Consider the following 15,224-nt stretch of genomic DNA (forward strand, 5'->3'; position numbering starts at 1 on the left):
ATACAGGTAAAAAACTACATTGTTTAATATATGAGCTCAAAACATACCACAACAACCAGCCAGCAAAACAAGTGGCCGTGATCGTATAGTGGTTAGTACTCTGCGTTGTGGTCGCAGCAACCCCGGTTCGAATCTGGGTCACGGCATAGGAAGGCAATGCTTTGAGCCTCGTGTCATTGCTTCAAGGTTGTGCTGCATGTCACATAGTTTTCAAAGTGAGCGAGGCCCCGCATTTTCCGACTCAATCGGCCATTCGACACGCCCACTGCACACTTTTCTGCAAAGACCGACACCACGGCTGTTTGCATCCAATGCTGTCACAACAAAGCTGTTCCCAAACCCCACCCTGTGCAGGGCTAGTGGCGCAATGGATAACGCGTCTGACTACGGATCAGAAGATTCTAGGTTCGACTCCTGGCTAGCTCGTTGTAAGCTTTAGCTTGTGAGTTTCTTTACAGCCAAAAAAAAGACAATAACAGGTAAGTGGCCTTTCACCATGTGCTGAAACCCCTCAGTCAAAGGCTAGAAACAATGCTCTGTTATGTTTCTAGTGCTACTCTCTCATCAAATTTCTTTGAAAAACCAAATGTGTCCTTGACGGACATACAAGCAATGCTATGTAAACCACACATCATTTAGGAAAGAAATACAGGTAAAAAACTACATTGTTTAATATATGAGCTCAAAACATACCACAACAACCAGCCAGCAAAACAAGTGGCCGTGATCGTATAGTGGTTAGTACTCTGCGTTGTGGTCGCAGCAACCCCGGTTCGAATCCGGGTCACGGCATAGGAAGGCAATGCTTTGAGCCTCGTGTCATTGCTTCAAGGTTGTGCTGCATGTCACATAGTTTTAAAAGTGGACAGCTCATGCTAACTCTAGTGAGCGAGGCCCCACATTTTCCGACTCAATCGGCCATTCGACACGCCCACTGCACACTTTTCTGCAAAGACCGACACCACGGCTGTTTGCATCCAATGCTGTCACAACAAAGCTGATCCCAAACCCCACCCTGTGCAGGGCTAGTGGCGCAATGGATAACGCGTCTGACTACGGATCAGAAGATTCTAGGTTCGACTCCTGGCTAGCTTGTTGTAAGCTTTAGCTTGTGAGTTTCTTTACAGCCAAAAAAAGACAATAACAGGTAAGTGGCCTTTCACCATGTGCTGAAACCCCTCAGTCAAAGGCTAGAAACAATGCTCTGTTATGTTACTAGTGCTACTCTCTCATCAAATTTCTTTGAAAAACCAAATGTGTCCTTGACGGACATACAAGCAATGCTATGTAAACCACACATCATTTAGGAAAGAAATACAGGTAAAAAACTACATTGTTTAATATATGAGCTCAAAACATACCACAACAACCAGCCAGCAAAACAAGTGGCCGTGATCGTATAGTGGTTAGTACTCTGCGTTGTGGTCGCAGCAACCCCGGTTCGAATCCGGGTCACGGCATAGGAAGGCAATGCTTTGAGCCTCGTGTCATTGCTTCAAGGTTGTGCTGCATGTCACATAGTTTTAAAAGTGGACAGCTCATGCTAACTCTAGTGAGCGAGGCCCCACATTTTCCGACTCAATCGGCCATTCGACACGCCCACTGCACACTTTTCTGCAAAGACCGACACCACGGCTGTTTGCATCCAATGCTGTCACAACAAAGCTGATCCCAAACCCCACCCTGTGCAGGGCTAGTGGCGCAATGGATAACGCGTCTGACTACGGATCAGAAGATTCTAGGTTCGACTCCTGGCTAGCTTGTTGTAAGCTTTAGCTTGTGAGTTTCTTTACAGCCAAAAAAAGACAATAACAGGTAAGTGGCCTTTCACCATGTGCTGAAACCCCTCAGTCAAAGGCTAGAAACAATGCTCTGTTATGTTACTAGTGCTACTCTCTCATCAAATTTCTTTGAAAAACCAAATGTGTCCTTGACGGACATACAAGCAATGCTATGTAAACCACACATCATTTAGGAAAGAAATACAGGTAAAAAACTACATTGTTTAATATATGAGCTCAAAACATACCACAACAACCAGCCAGCAAAACAAGTGGCCGTGATCGTATAGTGGTTAGTACTCTGCGTTGTGGTCGCAGCAACCCCGGTTCGAATCCGGGTCACGGCATAGGAAGGCAATGCTTTGAGCCTCGTGTCATTGCTTCAAGGTTGTGCTGCATGTCACATAGTTTTCAAAGTGAGCGAGGCCCCGCATTTTCCGACTCAATCGGCCATTCGACACGCCCACTGCACACTTTTCTGCAAAGACTGACACCACGGCTGTTTGCATCCAATGCTGTCACAACAAAGCTGTTCCCAAACCCCACCCTGTGCAGGGCTAGTGGCGCAATGGATAACGCGTCTGACTACGGATCAGAAGATTCTAGGTTCGACTCCTGGCTAGCTCGTTGTAAGCTTTAGCTTGTGAGTTTCTTTACAGCCAAAAAAAAGACAATAACAGGTAAGTGGCCTTTCACCATGTGCTGAAACCCCTCAGTCAAAGGCTAGAAACAATGCTCTGTTATGTTTCTAGTGCTACTCTCTCATCAAATTTCTTTGAAAAACCAAATGTGTCCTTGACGGACATACAAGCAATGCTATGTAAACCACACATCATTTAGGAAAGAAATACAGGTAAAAAACTACATTGTTTAATATATGAGCTCAAAACATACCACAACAACCAGCCAGCAAAACAAGTGGCCGTGATCGTATAGTGGTTAGTACTCTGCGTTGTGGTCGCAGCAACCCCGGTTCGAATCCGGGTCACGGCATAGGAAGGCAATGCTTTGAGCCTCGTGTCATTGCTTCAAGGTTGTGCTGCATGTCACATAGTTTTAAAAGTGGACAGCTCATGCTAACTCTAGTGAGCGAGGCCCCACATTTTCCGACTCAATCGGCCATTCGACACGCCCACTGCACACTTTTCTGCAAAGACCGACACCACGGCTGTTTGCATCCAATGCTGTCACAACAAAGCTGATCCCAAACCCCACCCTGTGCAGGGCTAGTGGCGCAATGGATAACGCGTCTGACTACGGATCAGAAGATTCTAGGTTCGACTCCTGGCTAGCTTGTTGTAAGCTTTAGCTTGTGAGTTTCTTTACAGCCAAAAAAAGACAATAACAGGTAAGTGGCCTTTCACCATGTGCTGAAACCCCTCAGTCAAAGGCTAGAAACAATGCTCTGTTATGTTACTAGTGCTACTCTCTCATCAAATTTCTTTGAAAAACCAAATGTGTCCTTGACGGACATACAAGCAATGCTATGTAAACCACACATCATTTAGGAAAGAAATACAGGTAAAAAACTACATTGTTTAATATATGAGCTCAAAACATACCACAACAACCAGCCAGCAAAACAAGTGGCCGTGATCGTATAGTGGTTAGTACTCTGCGTTGTGGTCGCAGCAACCCCGGTTCGAATCCGGGTCACGGCATAGGAAGGCAATGCTTTGAGCCTCGTGTCATTGCTTCAAGGTTGTGCTGCATGTCACATAGTTTTAAAAGTGGACAGCTCATGCTAACTCTAGTGAGCGAGGCCCCACATTTTCCGACTCAATCGGCCATTCGACACGCCCACTGCACACTTTTCTGCAAAGACCGACACCACGGCTGTTTGCATCCAATGCTGTCACAACAAAGCTGATCCCAAACCCCACCCTGTGCAGGGCTAGTGGCGCAATGGATAACGCGTCTGACTACGGATCAGAAGATTCTAGGTTCGACTCCTGGCTAGCTTGTTGTAAGCTTTAGCTTGTGAGTTTCTTTACAGCCAAAAAAAGACAATAACAGGTAAGTGGCCTTTCACCATGTGCTGAAACCCCTCAGTCAAAGGCTAGAAACAATGCTCTGTTATGTTACTAGTGCTACTCTCTCATCAAATTTCTTTGAAAAACCAAATGTGTCCTTGACGGACATACAAGCAATGCTATGTAAACCACACATCATTTAGGAAAGAAATACAGGTAAAAAACTACATTGTTTAATATATGAGCTCAAAACATACCACAACAACCAGCCAGCAAAACAAGTGGCCGTGATCGTATAGTGGTTAGTACTCTGCGTTGTGGTCGCAGCAACCCCGGTTCGAATCCGGGTCACGGCATAGGAAGGCAATGCTTTGAGCCTCGTGTCATTGCTTCAAGGTTGTGCTGCATGTCACATAGTTTTCAAAGTGAGCGAGGCCCCGCATTTTCCGACTCAATCGGCCATTCGACACGCCCACTGCACACTTTTCTGCAAAGACCGACACCACGGCTGTTTGCATCCAATGCTGTCACAACAAAGCTGTTCCCAAACCCCACCCTGTGCAGGGCTAGTGGCGCAATGGATAACGCGTCTGACTACGGATCAGAAGATTCTAGGTTCGACTCCTGGCTAGCTCGTTGTAAGCTTTAACTTGTGAGTTTCTTCAGAGCCAAAAAAAAGACCATAACCGGTAAATGGCCTTTCACCATGTGCTGAAACCCCTCAGTCAAAGGCTAGAAATAATGCTCTGTTATGTTTCTAGTGCTACTCTCTCATCAAATTTCTTTGAAAAACCAAATGTGTCCTTGACGGACATACAAGCAATGCTATGTAAACCACACATCATTTAGGAAAGAAATACAGGTAAAAAACTACATTGTTTAATATATGAGCTCAAAACATACCACAACAACCAGCCAGCAAAACAAGTGGCCGTGATCGTATAGTGGTTAGTACTCTGCGTTGTGGTCGCAGCAACCCCGGTTCGAATCCGGGTCACGGCATAGGAAGGCAATGCTTTGAGCCTCGTGTCATTGCTTCAAGGTTGTGCTGCATGTCACATAGTTTTCAAAGTGAGCGAGGCCCCGCATTTTCCGACTCAATCGGCCATTCGACACGCCCACTGCACACTTTTCTGCAAAGACCGACACCACGGCTGTTTGCATCCAATGCTGTCACAACAAAGCTGTTCCCAAACCCCACCCTGTGCAGGGCTAGTGGCGCAATGGATAACGCGTCTGACTACGGATCAGAAGATTCTAGGTTCGACTCCTGGCTAGCTCGTTGTAAGCTTTAGCTTGTGAGTTTCTTTACAGCCAAAAAAAAGACAATAACAGGTAAGTGGCCTTTCACCATGTGCTGAAACCCCTCAGTCAAAGGCTAGAAACAATGCTCTGTTATGTTTCTAGTGCTACTCTCTCATCAAATTTCTTTGAAAAACCAAATGTGTCCTTGACGGACATACAAGCAATGCTATGTAAACCACACATCATTTAGGAAAGAAATACAGGTAAAAAACTACATTGTTTAATATATGAGCTCAAAACATACCACAACAACCAGCCAGCAAAACAAGTGGCCGTGATCGTATAGTGGTTAGTACTCTGCGTTGTGGTCGCAGCAACCCCGGTTCGAATCCGGGTCACGGCATAGGAAGGCAATGCTTTGAGCCTCGTGTCATTGCTTCAAGGTTGTGCTGCATGTCACATAGTTTTAAAAGTGAGCGAGGCCCCGCATTTTCCGACTCAATTGGCCATTCGACACGCCCACTGCACACTTTTCTGCAAAGACCGACACCACGGCTGTTTGCATCCAATGCTGTCACAACAAAGCTGTTCCCAAACCCCACCCTGTGCAGGGCTAGTGGCGCAATGGATAACGCGTCTGACTACGGATCAGAAGATTCTAGGTTCGACTCCTGGCTAGCTCGTTGTAAGCTTTAGCTTGTGAGTTTCTTTACAGCCAAAAAAAAGACAATAACAGGTAAGTGGCCTTTCACCATGTGCTGAAACCCCTCAGTCAAAGGCTAGAAACAATGCTCTGTTATGTTTCTAGTGCTACTCTCTCATCAAATTTCTTTGAAAAACCAAATGTGTCCTTGACGGACATACAAGCAATGCTATGTAAACCACACATCATTTAGGAAAGAAATACAGGTAAAAAACTACATTGTTTAATATATGAGCTCAAAACATACCACAACAACCAGCCAGCAAAACAAGTGGCTGTGATCGTATAGTGGTTAGTACTCTGCGTTGTGGTCGCAGCAACCCCGGTTCGAATCCGGGTCACGGCATAGGAAGGCAATGCTTTGAGCCTCGTGTCATTGCTTCAAGGTTGTGCTGCATGTCACATAGTTTTAAAAGTGAGCGAGGCCCCGCATTTTCCGACTCAATCGGCCATTCGACACGCCCACTGCACACTTTTCTGCAAAGACCGACACCACGGCTGTTTGCATCCAATGCTGTCACAACAAAGCTGTTCCCAAACCCCACCCTGTGCAGGGCTAGTGGCGCAATGGATAACGCGTCTGACTACGGATCAGAAGATTCTAGGTTCGACTCCTGGCTAGCTCGTTGTAAGCTTTAGCTTGTGAGTTTCTTTACAGCCAAAAAAAAGACAATAACAGGTAAGTGGCCTTTCACCATGTGCTGAAACCCCTCAGTCAAAGGCTAGAAACAATGCTCTGTTATGTTTCTAGTGCTACTCTCTCATCAAATTTCTTTGAAAAACCAAATGTGTCCTTGACGGACATACAAGCAATGCTATGTAAACCACACATCATTTAGGAAAGAAATACAGGTAAAAAACTACATTGTTTAATATATGAGCTCAAAACATACCACAACAACCAGCCAGCAAAACAAGTGGCCGTGATCGTATAGTGGTTAGTACTCTGCGTTGTGGTCGCAGCAACCCCGGTTCGAATCCGGGTCACGGCATAGGAAGGCAATGCTTTGAGCCTCGTGTCATTGCTTCAAGGTTGTGCTGCATGTCACATAGTTTTAAAAGTGAGCGAGGCCCCGCATTTTCCGACTCAATTGGCCATTCGACACGCCCACTGCACACTTTTCTGCAAAGACCGACACCACGGCTGTTTGCATCCAATGCTGTCACAACAAAGCTGTTCCCAAACCCCACCCTGTGCAGGGCTAGTGGCGCAATGGATAACGCGTCTGACTACGGATCAGAAGATTCTAGGTTCGACTCCTGGCTAGCTCGTTGTAAGCTTTAGCTTGTGAGTTTCTTTACAGCCAAAAAAAAGACAATAACAGGTAAGTGGCCTTTCACCATGTGCTGAAACCCCTCAGTCAAAGGCTAGAAACAATGCTCTGTTATGTTTCTAGTGCTACTCTCTCATCAAATTTCTTTGAAAAACCAAATGTGTCCTTGACGGACATACAAGCAATGCTATGTAAACCACACATCATTTAGGAAAGAAATACAGGTAAAAAACTACATTGTTTAATATATGAGCTCAAAACATACCACAACAACCAGCCAGCAAAACAAGTGGCTGTGATCGTATAGTGGTTAGTACTCTGCGTTGTGGTCGCAGCAACCCCGGTTCGAATCCGGGTCACGGCATAGGAAGGCAATGCTTTGAGCCTCGTGTCATTGCTTCAAGGTTGTGCTGCATGTCACATAGTTTTAAAAGTGAGCGAGGCCCCGCATTTTCCGACTCAATCGGCCATTCGACACGCCCACTGCACACTTTTCTGCAAAGACCGACACCACGGCTGTTTGCATCCAATGCTGTCACAACAAAGCTGTTCCCAAACCCCACCCTGTGCAGGGCTAGTGGCGCAATGGATAACGCGTCTGACTACGGATCAGAAGATTCTAGGTTCGACTCCTGGCTAGCTTGTTGTAAGCTTTAGCTTGTGAGTTTCTTTACAGCCAAAAAAAGACAATAACAGGTAAGTGGCCTTTCACCATGTGCTGAAACCCCTCAGTCAAAGGCTAGAAACAATGCTCTGTTATGTTACTAGTGCTACTCTCTCATCAAATTTCTTTGAAAAACCAAATGTGTCCTTGACGGACATACAAGCAATGCTATGTAAACCACACATCATTTAGGAAAGAAATACAGGTAAAAAACTACATTGTTTAATATATGAGCTCAAAACATACCACAACAACCAGCCAGCAAAACAAGTGGCCGTGATCGTATAGTGGTTAGTACTCTGCGTTGTGGTCGCAGCAACCCCGGTTCGAATCCGGGTCACGGCATAGGAAGGCAATGCTTTGAGCCTCGTGTCATTGCTTCAAGGTTGTGCTGCATGTCACATAGTTTTAAAAGTGGACAGCTCATGCTAACTCTAGTGAGCGAGGCCCCACATTTTCCGACTCAATCGGCCATTCGACACGCCCACTGCACACTTTTCTGCAAAGACCGACACCACGGCTGTTTGCATCCAATGCTGTCACAACAAAGCTGTTCCCAAACCCCACCCTGTGCAGGGCTAGTGGCGCAATGGATAACGCGTCTGACTACGGATCAGAAGATTCTAGGTTTGACTCCTGGCTAGCTCGTTGTAAGCTTTAACTTGTGAGTTTCTTCAGAGCCAAAAAAAAGACCATAACCGGTAAATGGCCTTTCACCATGTGCTGAAACCCCTCAGTCAAAGGCTAGAAATAATGCTCTGTTATGTTTCTAGTGCTACTCTCTCATCAAATTTCTTTGAAAAACCAAATGTGTCCTTGACAGACATACAAGCAATGCTATGTAAACCACACATCATTTAGGAAAGAAATACAGGTAAAAAACTACATTGTTTAATATATGAGCTCAAAACATACCACAACAACCAGCCAGCAAAACAAGTGGCCGTGATCGTATAGTGGTTAGTACTCTGCGTTGTGGTCGCAGCAACCCCGGTTCGAATCCGGGTCACGGCATAGGAAGGCAATGCTTTGAGCCTCGTGTCATTGCTTCAAGGTTGTGCTGCATGTCACATAGTTTTCAAAGTGAGCGAGGCCCCGCATTTTCCGACTCAATCGGCCATTCAACACGCCCACTGCACACTTTTCTGCAAAGACCGACACCACGGCTGTTTGCATCCAATGCTGTCACAACAAAGCTGTTCCCAAACCCCACCCTGTGCAGGGCTAGTGGCGCAATGGATAACGCGTCTGACTACGGATCAGAAGATTCTAGGTTCGACTCCTGGCTAGCTCGTTGTAAGCTTTAGCTTGTGAGTTTCTTTACAGCCAAAAAAAAGACAATAACAGGTAAGTGGCCTTTCACCATGTGCTGAAACCCCTCAGTCAAAGGCTAGAAACAATGCTCTGTTATGTTTCTAGTGCTACTCTCTCATCAAATTTCTTTGAAAAACCAAATGTGTCCTTGACGGACATACAAGCAATGCTATGTAAACCACACATCATTTAGGAAAGAAATACAGGTAAAAAACTACATTGTTTAATATATGAGCTCAAAACATACCACAACAACCAGCCAGCAAAACAAGTGGCCGTGATCGTATAGTGGTTAGTACTCTGCGTTGTGGTCGCAGCAACCCCGGTTCGAATCCGGGTCACGGCATAGGAAGGCAATGCTTTGAGCCTCGTGTCATTGCTTCAAGGTTGTGCTGCATGTCACATAGTTTTAAAAGTGAGCGAGGCCCCGCATTTTCCGACTCAATCGGCCATTCGACACGCCCACTGCACACTTTTCTGCAAAGACCGACACCACGGCTGTTTGCATCCAATGCTGTCACAACAAAGCTGTTCCCAAACCCCACCCTGTGCAGGGCTAGTGGCGCAATGGATAACGCGTCTGACTACGGATCAGAAGATTCTAGGTTCGACTCCTGGCTAGCTTGTTGTAAGCTTTAGCTTGTGAGTTTCTTTACAGCCAAAAAAAGACAATAACAGGTAAGTGGCCTTTCACCATGTGCTGAAACCCCTCAGTCAAAGGCTAGAAACAATGCTCTGTTATGTTACTAGTGCTACTCTCTCATCAAATTTCTTTGAAAAACCAAATGTGTCCTTGACGGACATACAAGCAATGCTATGTAAACCACACATCATTTAGGAAAGAAATACAGGTAAAAAACTACATTGTTTAATATATGAGCTCAAAACATACCACAACAACCAGCCAGCAAAACAAGTGGCCGTGATCGTATAGTGGTTAGTACTCTGCGTTGTGGTCGCAGCAACCCCGGTTCGAATCCGGGTCACGGCATAGGAAGGCAATGCTTTGAGCCTCGTGTCATTGCTTCAAGGTTGTGCTGCATGTCACATAGTTTTCAAAGTGAGCGAGGCCCCGCATTTTCCGACTCAATCGGCCATTCGACACGCCCACTGCACACTTTTCTGCAAAGACCGACACCACGGCTGTTTGCATCCAATGCTGTCACAACAAAGCTGTTCCCAAACCCCACCCTGTGCAGGGCTAGTGGCGCAATGGATAACGCGTCTGACTACGGATCAGAAGATTCTAGGTTCGACTCCTGGCTAGCTCGTTGTAAGCTTTAACTTGTGAGTTTCTTCAGAGCCAAAAAAAAGACCATAACCGGTAAATGGCCTTTCACCATGTGCTGAAACCCCTCAGTCAAAGGCTAGAAATAATGCTCTGTTATGTTTCTAGTGCTACTCTCTCATCAAATTTCTTTGAAAAACCAAATGTGTCCTTGACGGACATACAAGCAATGCTATGTAAACCACACATCATTTAGGAAAGAAATACAGGTAAAAAACTACATTGTTTAATATATGAGCTCAAAACATACCACAACAACCAGCCAGCAAAACAAGTGGCCGTGATCGTATAGTGGTTAGTACTCTGCGTTGTGGTCGCAGCAACCCCGGTTCGAATCCGGGTCACGGCATAGGAAGGCAATGCTTTGAGCCTCGTGTCATTGCTTCAAGGTTGTGCTGCATGTCACATAGTTTTAAAAGTGAGCGAGGCCCCGCATTTTCCGACTCAATCGGCCATTCGACACGCCCACTGCACACTTTTCTGCAAAGACCGACACCACGGCTGTTTGCATCCAATGCTGTCACAACAAAGCTGTTCCCAAACCCCACCCTGTGCAGGGCTAGTGGCGCAATGGATAACGCGTCTGACTACGGATCAGAAGATTCTAGGTTCGACTCCTGGCTAGCTCGTTGTAAGCTTTAGCTTGTGAGTTTCTTTACAGCCAAAAAAAAGACAATAACAGGTAAGTGGCCTTTCACCATGTGCTGAAACCCCTCAGTCAAAGGCTAGAAACAATGCTCTGTTATGTTTCTAGTGCTACTCTCTCATCAAATTTCTTTGAAAAACCAAATGTGTCCTTGACGGACATACAAGCAATGCTATGTAAACCACACATCATTTAGGAAAGAAATACAGGTAAAAAACTACATTGTTTAATATATGAGCTCAAAACATACCACAACAACCAGCCAGCAAAACAAGTGGCTGTGATCGTATAGTGGTTAGTACTCTGCGTTGTGGTCGCAGCAACCCCGGTTCGAATCCGGGTCACGGCATAGGAAGGCAATGCTTTGAGCCTCGTGTCATTGCTTCAAGGTTGTGCTGCATGTCACATAGTTTTAAAAGTGGACAGCTCATGCTAACTCTAGTGAGCGAGGCCCCACATTTTCCGACTCAATCGGCCATTCGACACGCCCACTGCACACTTTTCTGCAAAGACCGACACCACGGCTGTTTGCATCCAATGCTGTCACAACAAAGCTGTTCCCAAACCCCACCCTGTGCAGGGCTAGTGGCGCAATGGATAACGCGTCTGACTACGGATCAGAAGATTCTAGGTTCGACTCCTGGCTAGCTCGTTGTAAGCTTTAGCTTGTGAGTTTCTTTACAGCCAAAAAAAAGACAATAACAGGTAAGTGGCCTTTCACCATGTGCTGAAACCCCTCAGTCAAAGGCTAGAAATAATGCTCTGTTATGTTTCTAGTGCTACTCTCTCATCAAATTTCTTTGAAAAACCAAATGTGTCCTTGACGGACATACAAGCAATGCTATGTAAACCACACATCATTTAGGAAAGAAATACAGGTAAAAAAGTACATTGTTTATGAGCTCAAAACATACCACAACAACCAACCAGCAAAACAAGTGGCCGTGATCGTATAGTGGTTAGTACTCTGCGTTGTGGTCGCAGCAACCCCGGTTCGAATCCGGGTCACGGCATAGGAAGGCAATTCTTTGAGCCTCGTGTCATTGCTTCAAGGTTGTGCTGCTTGTCACATAGTTTTAAAAGTGAGCGAGGCCCCGCATTTTCCGACTCAATCGGCCATTCGACACGCCCACTGCACACTTTTCTGCAAAGACCAACACCACGGCTGTTTGCATCCAATGCTGTCACAACAAAGCTGTTCCCAAACCCCACCCTGTGCAGGGCTAGTGGCGCAATGGATAACGCGTCTGACTACGGATCAGAAGATTCTAGGTTCGACTCCTGGCTAGCTCGTTGTAAGCTTTAGCTTGTGAGTTTCTTCAGAGCCAAAAAAAAGACCATAACCGGTAAGTGGCCTTTCACCATGTGCTGAAACCCCTCAGTCAAAGGCTAGAAATAATGCTCTGTTATGTTTCTAGTGCTACTCTCTCATCAAATTTCTTTGAAAAACCAACCGGACATACAAGCAATGCTATGTAAACCACACATCATTTAGGAAAGAAATACAGGTTAAAAAGTACATTGTTTAATATATGAGCTCAAAACATACCACAAGAACCAGTAGTAAAACACATGGCCATGATCGTATAGTGGTTAGTACTCTGCCTTGTGGCCAGCTCGTTGCAAGCTTTGGCTTGTGAATAGTCTCCAATCTTGGAGGACATTCACAGCTGGTAAAAAGATAAGTGATCAGTACGTGGCCTTCTCACCTGCCCTGTCAATGAATGATGCAGAAAAGCTAGATCACGCATTTGTCTACTTCCAGGTTGGATTATTGCAAGTCCCTATTATCTGGCTGCCCCAATGAGGCTGTTGAGACTCCAGCTGTATGTCAGTATGTTTCCCATACTGATGATGCACTGGCCTCCTCTCTCCTCCTCTTCCTCTTTATCCTTATTTTTCATATCCCTTTAATGTCTGTTACTAACTTGATATCTTTGCTGGAGCCTTTTTGTGCTTCTCTCATCTCTCAGACTCCTGTGGATCGTGGTCATGGTTCTCCTGGTTGGAGTTTACTGGCTTCATGAATTACTGCTGCAGATGGTCGGCAGTAACCACTTTTTACTAATATTAGTCATGTTATTATCATTCATATATTAAATATTGTCATGTTATTCACTGTTACCATATTGCTCATTATTAGACATATTCCTATTGTCAGTACTAAAGTTGCTATGGTTGTTGTTTGTTGTGCACCCCCCCCCCCACCCACCTGATGCTTATTTTATTAATCATTAATTTTGAATTTTTGAATCGTTGGGTATTTCTCTTAATTAAACAGTTTGCTCTAAACCTGCTTTTTATGGAAAGGGTCTTGAGATAACACTGTTATGAATTGGCGCTATATAAATAAAGATTGATTGATTTAGATTGATTGATTGAATGGATACTGTGTCTGACACAGTATAGGACACAAAAAATGTGCTGGTGTGTGTGTTGTTACCTGCAGCATTGTCATGCAGTCATCAGTCTTTCCTCTCAGTGCTTCCAATTCTGCACCTTCGACCATCAAAATGGCTTGAATATCGAGGTCTCCACATAGTATACATTCATCTAGACCCTCCTGTATCATTCGAGCTGCCTCCTCATTAATGTTTTTACCTTAAAAACAGAAAACATGCACAGATACAGATTCAATGTCTAATATTCATCACTCTATCACTCAAATATATGCAACCTTCGTTGGTTAGCCATTTGAAGGTGCTGAAAATATTTAATTATAATAATTTAATTAATTTTCAACATCCATGTGCTTTCCACTTCTACTTTACATAGGAGGGAAGGCTGCAAATTTGTTTTGACAAATTGACATTTGTAAAACTGTTTAGTATAACTGTTTTAGCCTACAACACATCACTTAGAAAAGAAGGCAGAGCAGCACAGCACATGACCAGACCTTGGAAAAGGGTAGCAGTGCTACGAATGTGTGCAGCCAGGCTGCGGACCAGAGCCAGGCGGCAACGCAGCCACTGAGAAATTCCAATTCTTTCACTGGCCTCAACTGCTGCAGGACAGTCTCCATGCAGGTTTGACGCACCGTAATCTTTAGTTTCCTATAGACAGAATGTAGCACATGTAAGCACATCGATACACACACCATCTACAGTCATCATTCTACTGTCCCAGCGTTATGTTCTGTAATATTCAGATCAACTTATTTGGTTCACCAATGTTGGGCCTCGCAAAATGGTGAAGACCACATGTTTCTTTGTCTGTGGAACAAAGGGCTCCCTCCCTGAACTCCGTTTCCCAGTGTCCCCAAGTTTCACAGATAGGTGCGAAATCACCCCTGGACCCAGCTTCACAGCCACCATTGGCCAGAGTGGAACACATGATTTTACGACCTCAGGCCAACAAAACCAAGTTACCCCCACTGAACTTCCTCCTCTTTCCTGACGTCTCCTGAGGAGGAGAGACCAACTCTCTTTCCTGATCTCCCACCTGAAGAAGAGAGATCTTCTCTTTCCTGACGTCTCTCCTGAAGAGGAGAGACCAGCTCCTTCCCACCTCTCTCCTGAAGAGGAGAGGTGCTCTTTTCTGACCTCTCTGCCTCAGTGTGGCCTGTACCAGAGCAGACCACCTTCTTCATGGCAGTGACACAAAGTCCTGCCTGAACTAAGCAGATCAGCGCCAGCAGGTATGACCCAGAGTCTGCCAGCTGATAACCAGAGCAACAGGAGCACACCAGCAAGTTAGCACCGAGCTGCTAACTAGCCAGGAACAAAGGAGCTCCCTATTGTTTGTTAGCTAGTCACAGTCACACTTAGTTAGATTGTTTATGATTGATTTTGTTATGTTTTAATAAATGTTTTAATACATGCTGTCTTCTTTAATGTTGTACAAGGGTGAATACTGCCAACCTCTACACTGTCAAGAACTCCAAAATCCTTCAGCTAGCTATTAATGTGGTAATTTTGGTAGTAGTTACTAAGTTAATTATTAATCATAATTCCAAATTGATAGTATTAGTTACCTTTATGAGACTAAATCAATTAAACCGGCTACCTTTTCCTCGTTTATCGAGGTAGTGCCCCAATCGAGGTGGACTTTATACAAAGTTCCATTAATTTAAATAATTATTAATTATCTTTGATAATTATTAATCATTTCTGATAGCCAAATTGAACATACCATTTGTTAAACCCCAACACCAACTAATTTATCTAAACATGATACCTGTTCACTTCCAGTCTTGGGATGTTGGAGATCAGGCTTCTCAGAGCCATGTATAGACCCAGTCAAGATTACAGGAAATGTCTGCAATAGCACCAACGATGAAACTGCCATCTCAGAACTTAAGGACAATGATAAAACGGTTAGTCAGGAGATACAAACG

General features: G+C 44.9%; 1 protein-coding gene and 37 non-coding genes across 38 annotated transcripts in view; 37 read left to right on the top strand and 1 right to left on the bottom strand.

Annotated features, from left to right (window-relative positions):
• Positions 1 to 15,224, bottom strand: part of cfap54 (cilia and flagella associated protein 54) — a 56,078-nt gene that overhangs the window by 20,280 nt on the left and 20,574 nt on the right. The window contains exons 52-54 of the mRNA XM_070844049.1: positions 15,065 to 15,182; positions 13,785 to 13,941; positions 13,332 to 13,489 (exon numbers count right to left, since the gene is read on the bottom strand). Coding sequence (XP_070700150.1) covers positions 13,332 to 13,489; positions 13,785 to 13,941; positions 15,065 to 15,182 — 433 coding nt within the window. The remainder of the gene's footprint in view (positions 1 to 13,331; positions 13,490 to 13,784; positions 13,942 to 15,064; positions 15,183 to 15,224) is intronic.
• On the top strand, positions 354 to 426 carry trnar-acg (transfer RNA arginine (anticodon ACG)). Its single transcript has one exon. It is a non-coding gene; the product is annotated as a tRNA-Arg (tRNA).
• trnah-gug (transfer RNA histidin (anticodon GUG)) lies at positions 721 to 792 on the top strand. Its single transcript has one exon. It is a non-coding gene; the product is annotated as a tRNA-His (tRNA).
• On the top strand, positions 1,023 to 1,095 carry trnar-acg (transfer RNA arginine (anticodon ACG)). The gene has a single exon. It is a non-coding gene; the product is annotated as a tRNA-Arg (tRNA).
• trnah-gug (transfer RNA histidin (anticodon GUG)) lies at positions 1,389 to 1,460 on the top strand. The gene has a single exon. It is a non-coding gene; the product is annotated as a tRNA-His (tRNA).
• Positions 1,691 to 1,763, top strand: trnar-acg (transfer RNA arginine (anticodon ACG)). Its single transcript has one exon. It is a non-coding gene; the product is annotated as a tRNA-Arg (tRNA).
• trnah-gug (transfer RNA histidin (anticodon GUG)) lies at positions 2,057 to 2,128 on the top strand. The gene has a single exon. It is a non-coding gene; the product is annotated as a tRNA-His (tRNA).
• Positions 2,336 to 2,408, top strand: trnar-acg (transfer RNA arginine (anticodon ACG)). Its single transcript has one exon. It is a non-coding gene; the product is annotated as a tRNA-Arg (tRNA).
• On the top strand, positions 2,703 to 2,774 carry trnah-gug (transfer RNA histidin (anticodon GUG)). Its single transcript has one exon. It is a non-coding gene; the product is annotated as a tRNA-His (tRNA).
• Positions 3,005 to 3,077, top strand: trnar-acg (transfer RNA arginine (anticodon ACG)). Its single transcript has one exon. It is a non-coding gene; the product is annotated as a tRNA-Arg (tRNA).
• Positions 3,371 to 3,442, top strand: trnah-gug (transfer RNA histidin (anticodon GUG)). The gene has a single exon. It is a non-coding gene; the product is annotated as a tRNA-His (tRNA).
• trnar-acg (transfer RNA arginine (anticodon ACG)) lies at positions 3,673 to 3,745 on the top strand. The gene has a single exon. It is a non-coding gene; the product is annotated as a tRNA-Arg (tRNA).
• trnah-gug (transfer RNA histidin (anticodon GUG)) lies at positions 4,039 to 4,110 on the top strand. The gene has a single exon. It is a non-coding gene; the product is annotated as a tRNA-His (tRNA).
• Positions 4,318 to 4,390, top strand: trnar-acg (transfer RNA arginine (anticodon ACG)). Its single transcript has one exon. It is a non-coding gene; the product is annotated as a tRNA-Arg (tRNA).
• Positions 4,685 to 4,756, top strand: trnah-gug (transfer RNA histidin (anticodon GUG)). Its single transcript has one exon. It is a non-coding gene; the product is annotated as a tRNA-His (tRNA).
• On the top strand, positions 4,964 to 5,036 carry trnar-acg (transfer RNA arginine (anticodon ACG)). The gene has a single exon. It is a non-coding gene; the product is annotated as a tRNA-Arg (tRNA).
• On the top strand, positions 5,331 to 5,402 carry trnah-gug (transfer RNA histidin (anticodon GUG)). The gene has a single exon. It is a non-coding gene; the product is annotated as a tRNA-His (tRNA).
• trnar-acg (transfer RNA arginine (anticodon ACG)) lies at positions 5,610 to 5,682 on the top strand. The gene has a single exon. It is a non-coding gene; the product is annotated as a tRNA-Arg (tRNA).
• On the top strand, positions 5,977 to 6,048 carry trnah-gug (transfer RNA histidin (anticodon GUG)). Its single transcript has one exon. It is a non-coding gene; the product is annotated as a tRNA-His (tRNA).
• Positions 6,256 to 6,328, top strand: trnar-acg (transfer RNA arginine (anticodon ACG)). The gene has a single exon. It is a non-coding gene; the product is annotated as a tRNA-Arg (tRNA).
• trnah-gug (transfer RNA histidin (anticodon GUG)) lies at positions 6,623 to 6,694 on the top strand. Its single transcript has one exon. It is a non-coding gene; the product is annotated as a tRNA-His (tRNA).
• trnar-acg (transfer RNA arginine (anticodon ACG)) lies at positions 6,902 to 6,974 on the top strand. The gene has a single exon. It is a non-coding gene; the product is annotated as a tRNA-Arg (tRNA).
• Positions 7,269 to 7,340, top strand: trnah-gug (transfer RNA histidin (anticodon GUG)). The gene has a single exon. It is a non-coding gene; the product is annotated as a tRNA-His (tRNA).
• Positions 7,548 to 7,620, top strand: trnar-acg (transfer RNA arginine (anticodon ACG)). The gene has a single exon. It is a non-coding gene; the product is annotated as a tRNA-Arg (tRNA).
• On the top strand, positions 7,914 to 7,985 carry trnah-gug (transfer RNA histidin (anticodon GUG)). The gene has a single exon. It is a non-coding gene; the product is annotated as a tRNA-His (tRNA).
• Positions 8,216 to 8,288, top strand: trnar-acg (transfer RNA arginine (anticodon ACG)). Its single transcript has one exon. It is a non-coding gene; the product is annotated as a tRNA-Arg (tRNA).
• On the top strand, positions 8,583 to 8,654 carry trnah-gug (transfer RNA histidin (anticodon GUG)). Its single transcript has one exon. It is a non-coding gene; the product is annotated as a tRNA-His (tRNA).
• On the top strand, positions 8,862 to 8,934 carry trnar-acg (transfer RNA arginine (anticodon ACG)). The gene has a single exon. It is a non-coding gene; the product is annotated as a tRNA-Arg (tRNA).
• trnah-gug (transfer RNA histidin (anticodon GUG)) lies at positions 9,229 to 9,300 on the top strand. Its single transcript has one exon. It is a non-coding gene; the product is annotated as a tRNA-His (tRNA).
• trnar-acg (transfer RNA arginine (anticodon ACG)) lies at positions 9,508 to 9,580 on the top strand. Its single transcript has one exon. It is a non-coding gene; the product is annotated as a tRNA-Arg (tRNA).
• trnah-gug (transfer RNA histidin (anticodon GUG)) lies at positions 9,874 to 9,945 on the top strand. Its single transcript has one exon. It is a non-coding gene; the product is annotated as a tRNA-His (tRNA).
• Positions 10,153 to 10,225, top strand: trnar-acg (transfer RNA arginine (anticodon ACG)). Its single transcript has one exon. It is a non-coding gene; the product is annotated as a tRNA-Arg (tRNA).
• Positions 10,520 to 10,591, top strand: trnah-gug (transfer RNA histidin (anticodon GUG)). The gene has a single exon. It is a non-coding gene; the product is annotated as a tRNA-His (tRNA).
• On the top strand, positions 10,799 to 10,871 carry trnar-acg (transfer RNA arginine (anticodon ACG)). The gene has a single exon. It is a non-coding gene; the product is annotated as a tRNA-Arg (tRNA).
• On the top strand, positions 11,166 to 11,237 carry trnah-gug (transfer RNA histidin (anticodon GUG)). Its single transcript has one exon. It is a non-coding gene; the product is annotated as a tRNA-His (tRNA).
• Positions 11,468 to 11,540, top strand: trnar-acg (transfer RNA arginine (anticodon ACG)). Its single transcript has one exon. It is a non-coding gene; the product is annotated as a tRNA-Arg (tRNA).
• trnah-gug (transfer RNA histidin (anticodon GUG)) lies at positions 11,830 to 11,901 on the top strand. The gene has a single exon. It is a non-coding gene; the product is annotated as a tRNA-His (tRNA).
• On the top strand, positions 12,109 to 12,181 carry trnar-acg (transfer RNA arginine (anticodon ACG)). Its single transcript has one exon. It is a non-coding gene; the product is annotated as a tRNA-Arg (tRNA).

This window comes from Pempheris klunzingeri, chromosome 14 (genome assembly GCF_042242105.1).
Source record: "Pempheris klunzingeri isolate RE-2024b chromosome 14, fPemKlu1.hap1, whole genome shotgun sequence".
Classification (NCBI taxonomy): domain Eukaryota; kingdom Metazoa; phylum Chordata; class Actinopteri; order Acropomatiformes; family Pempheridae; genus Pempheris; species Pempheris klunzingeri.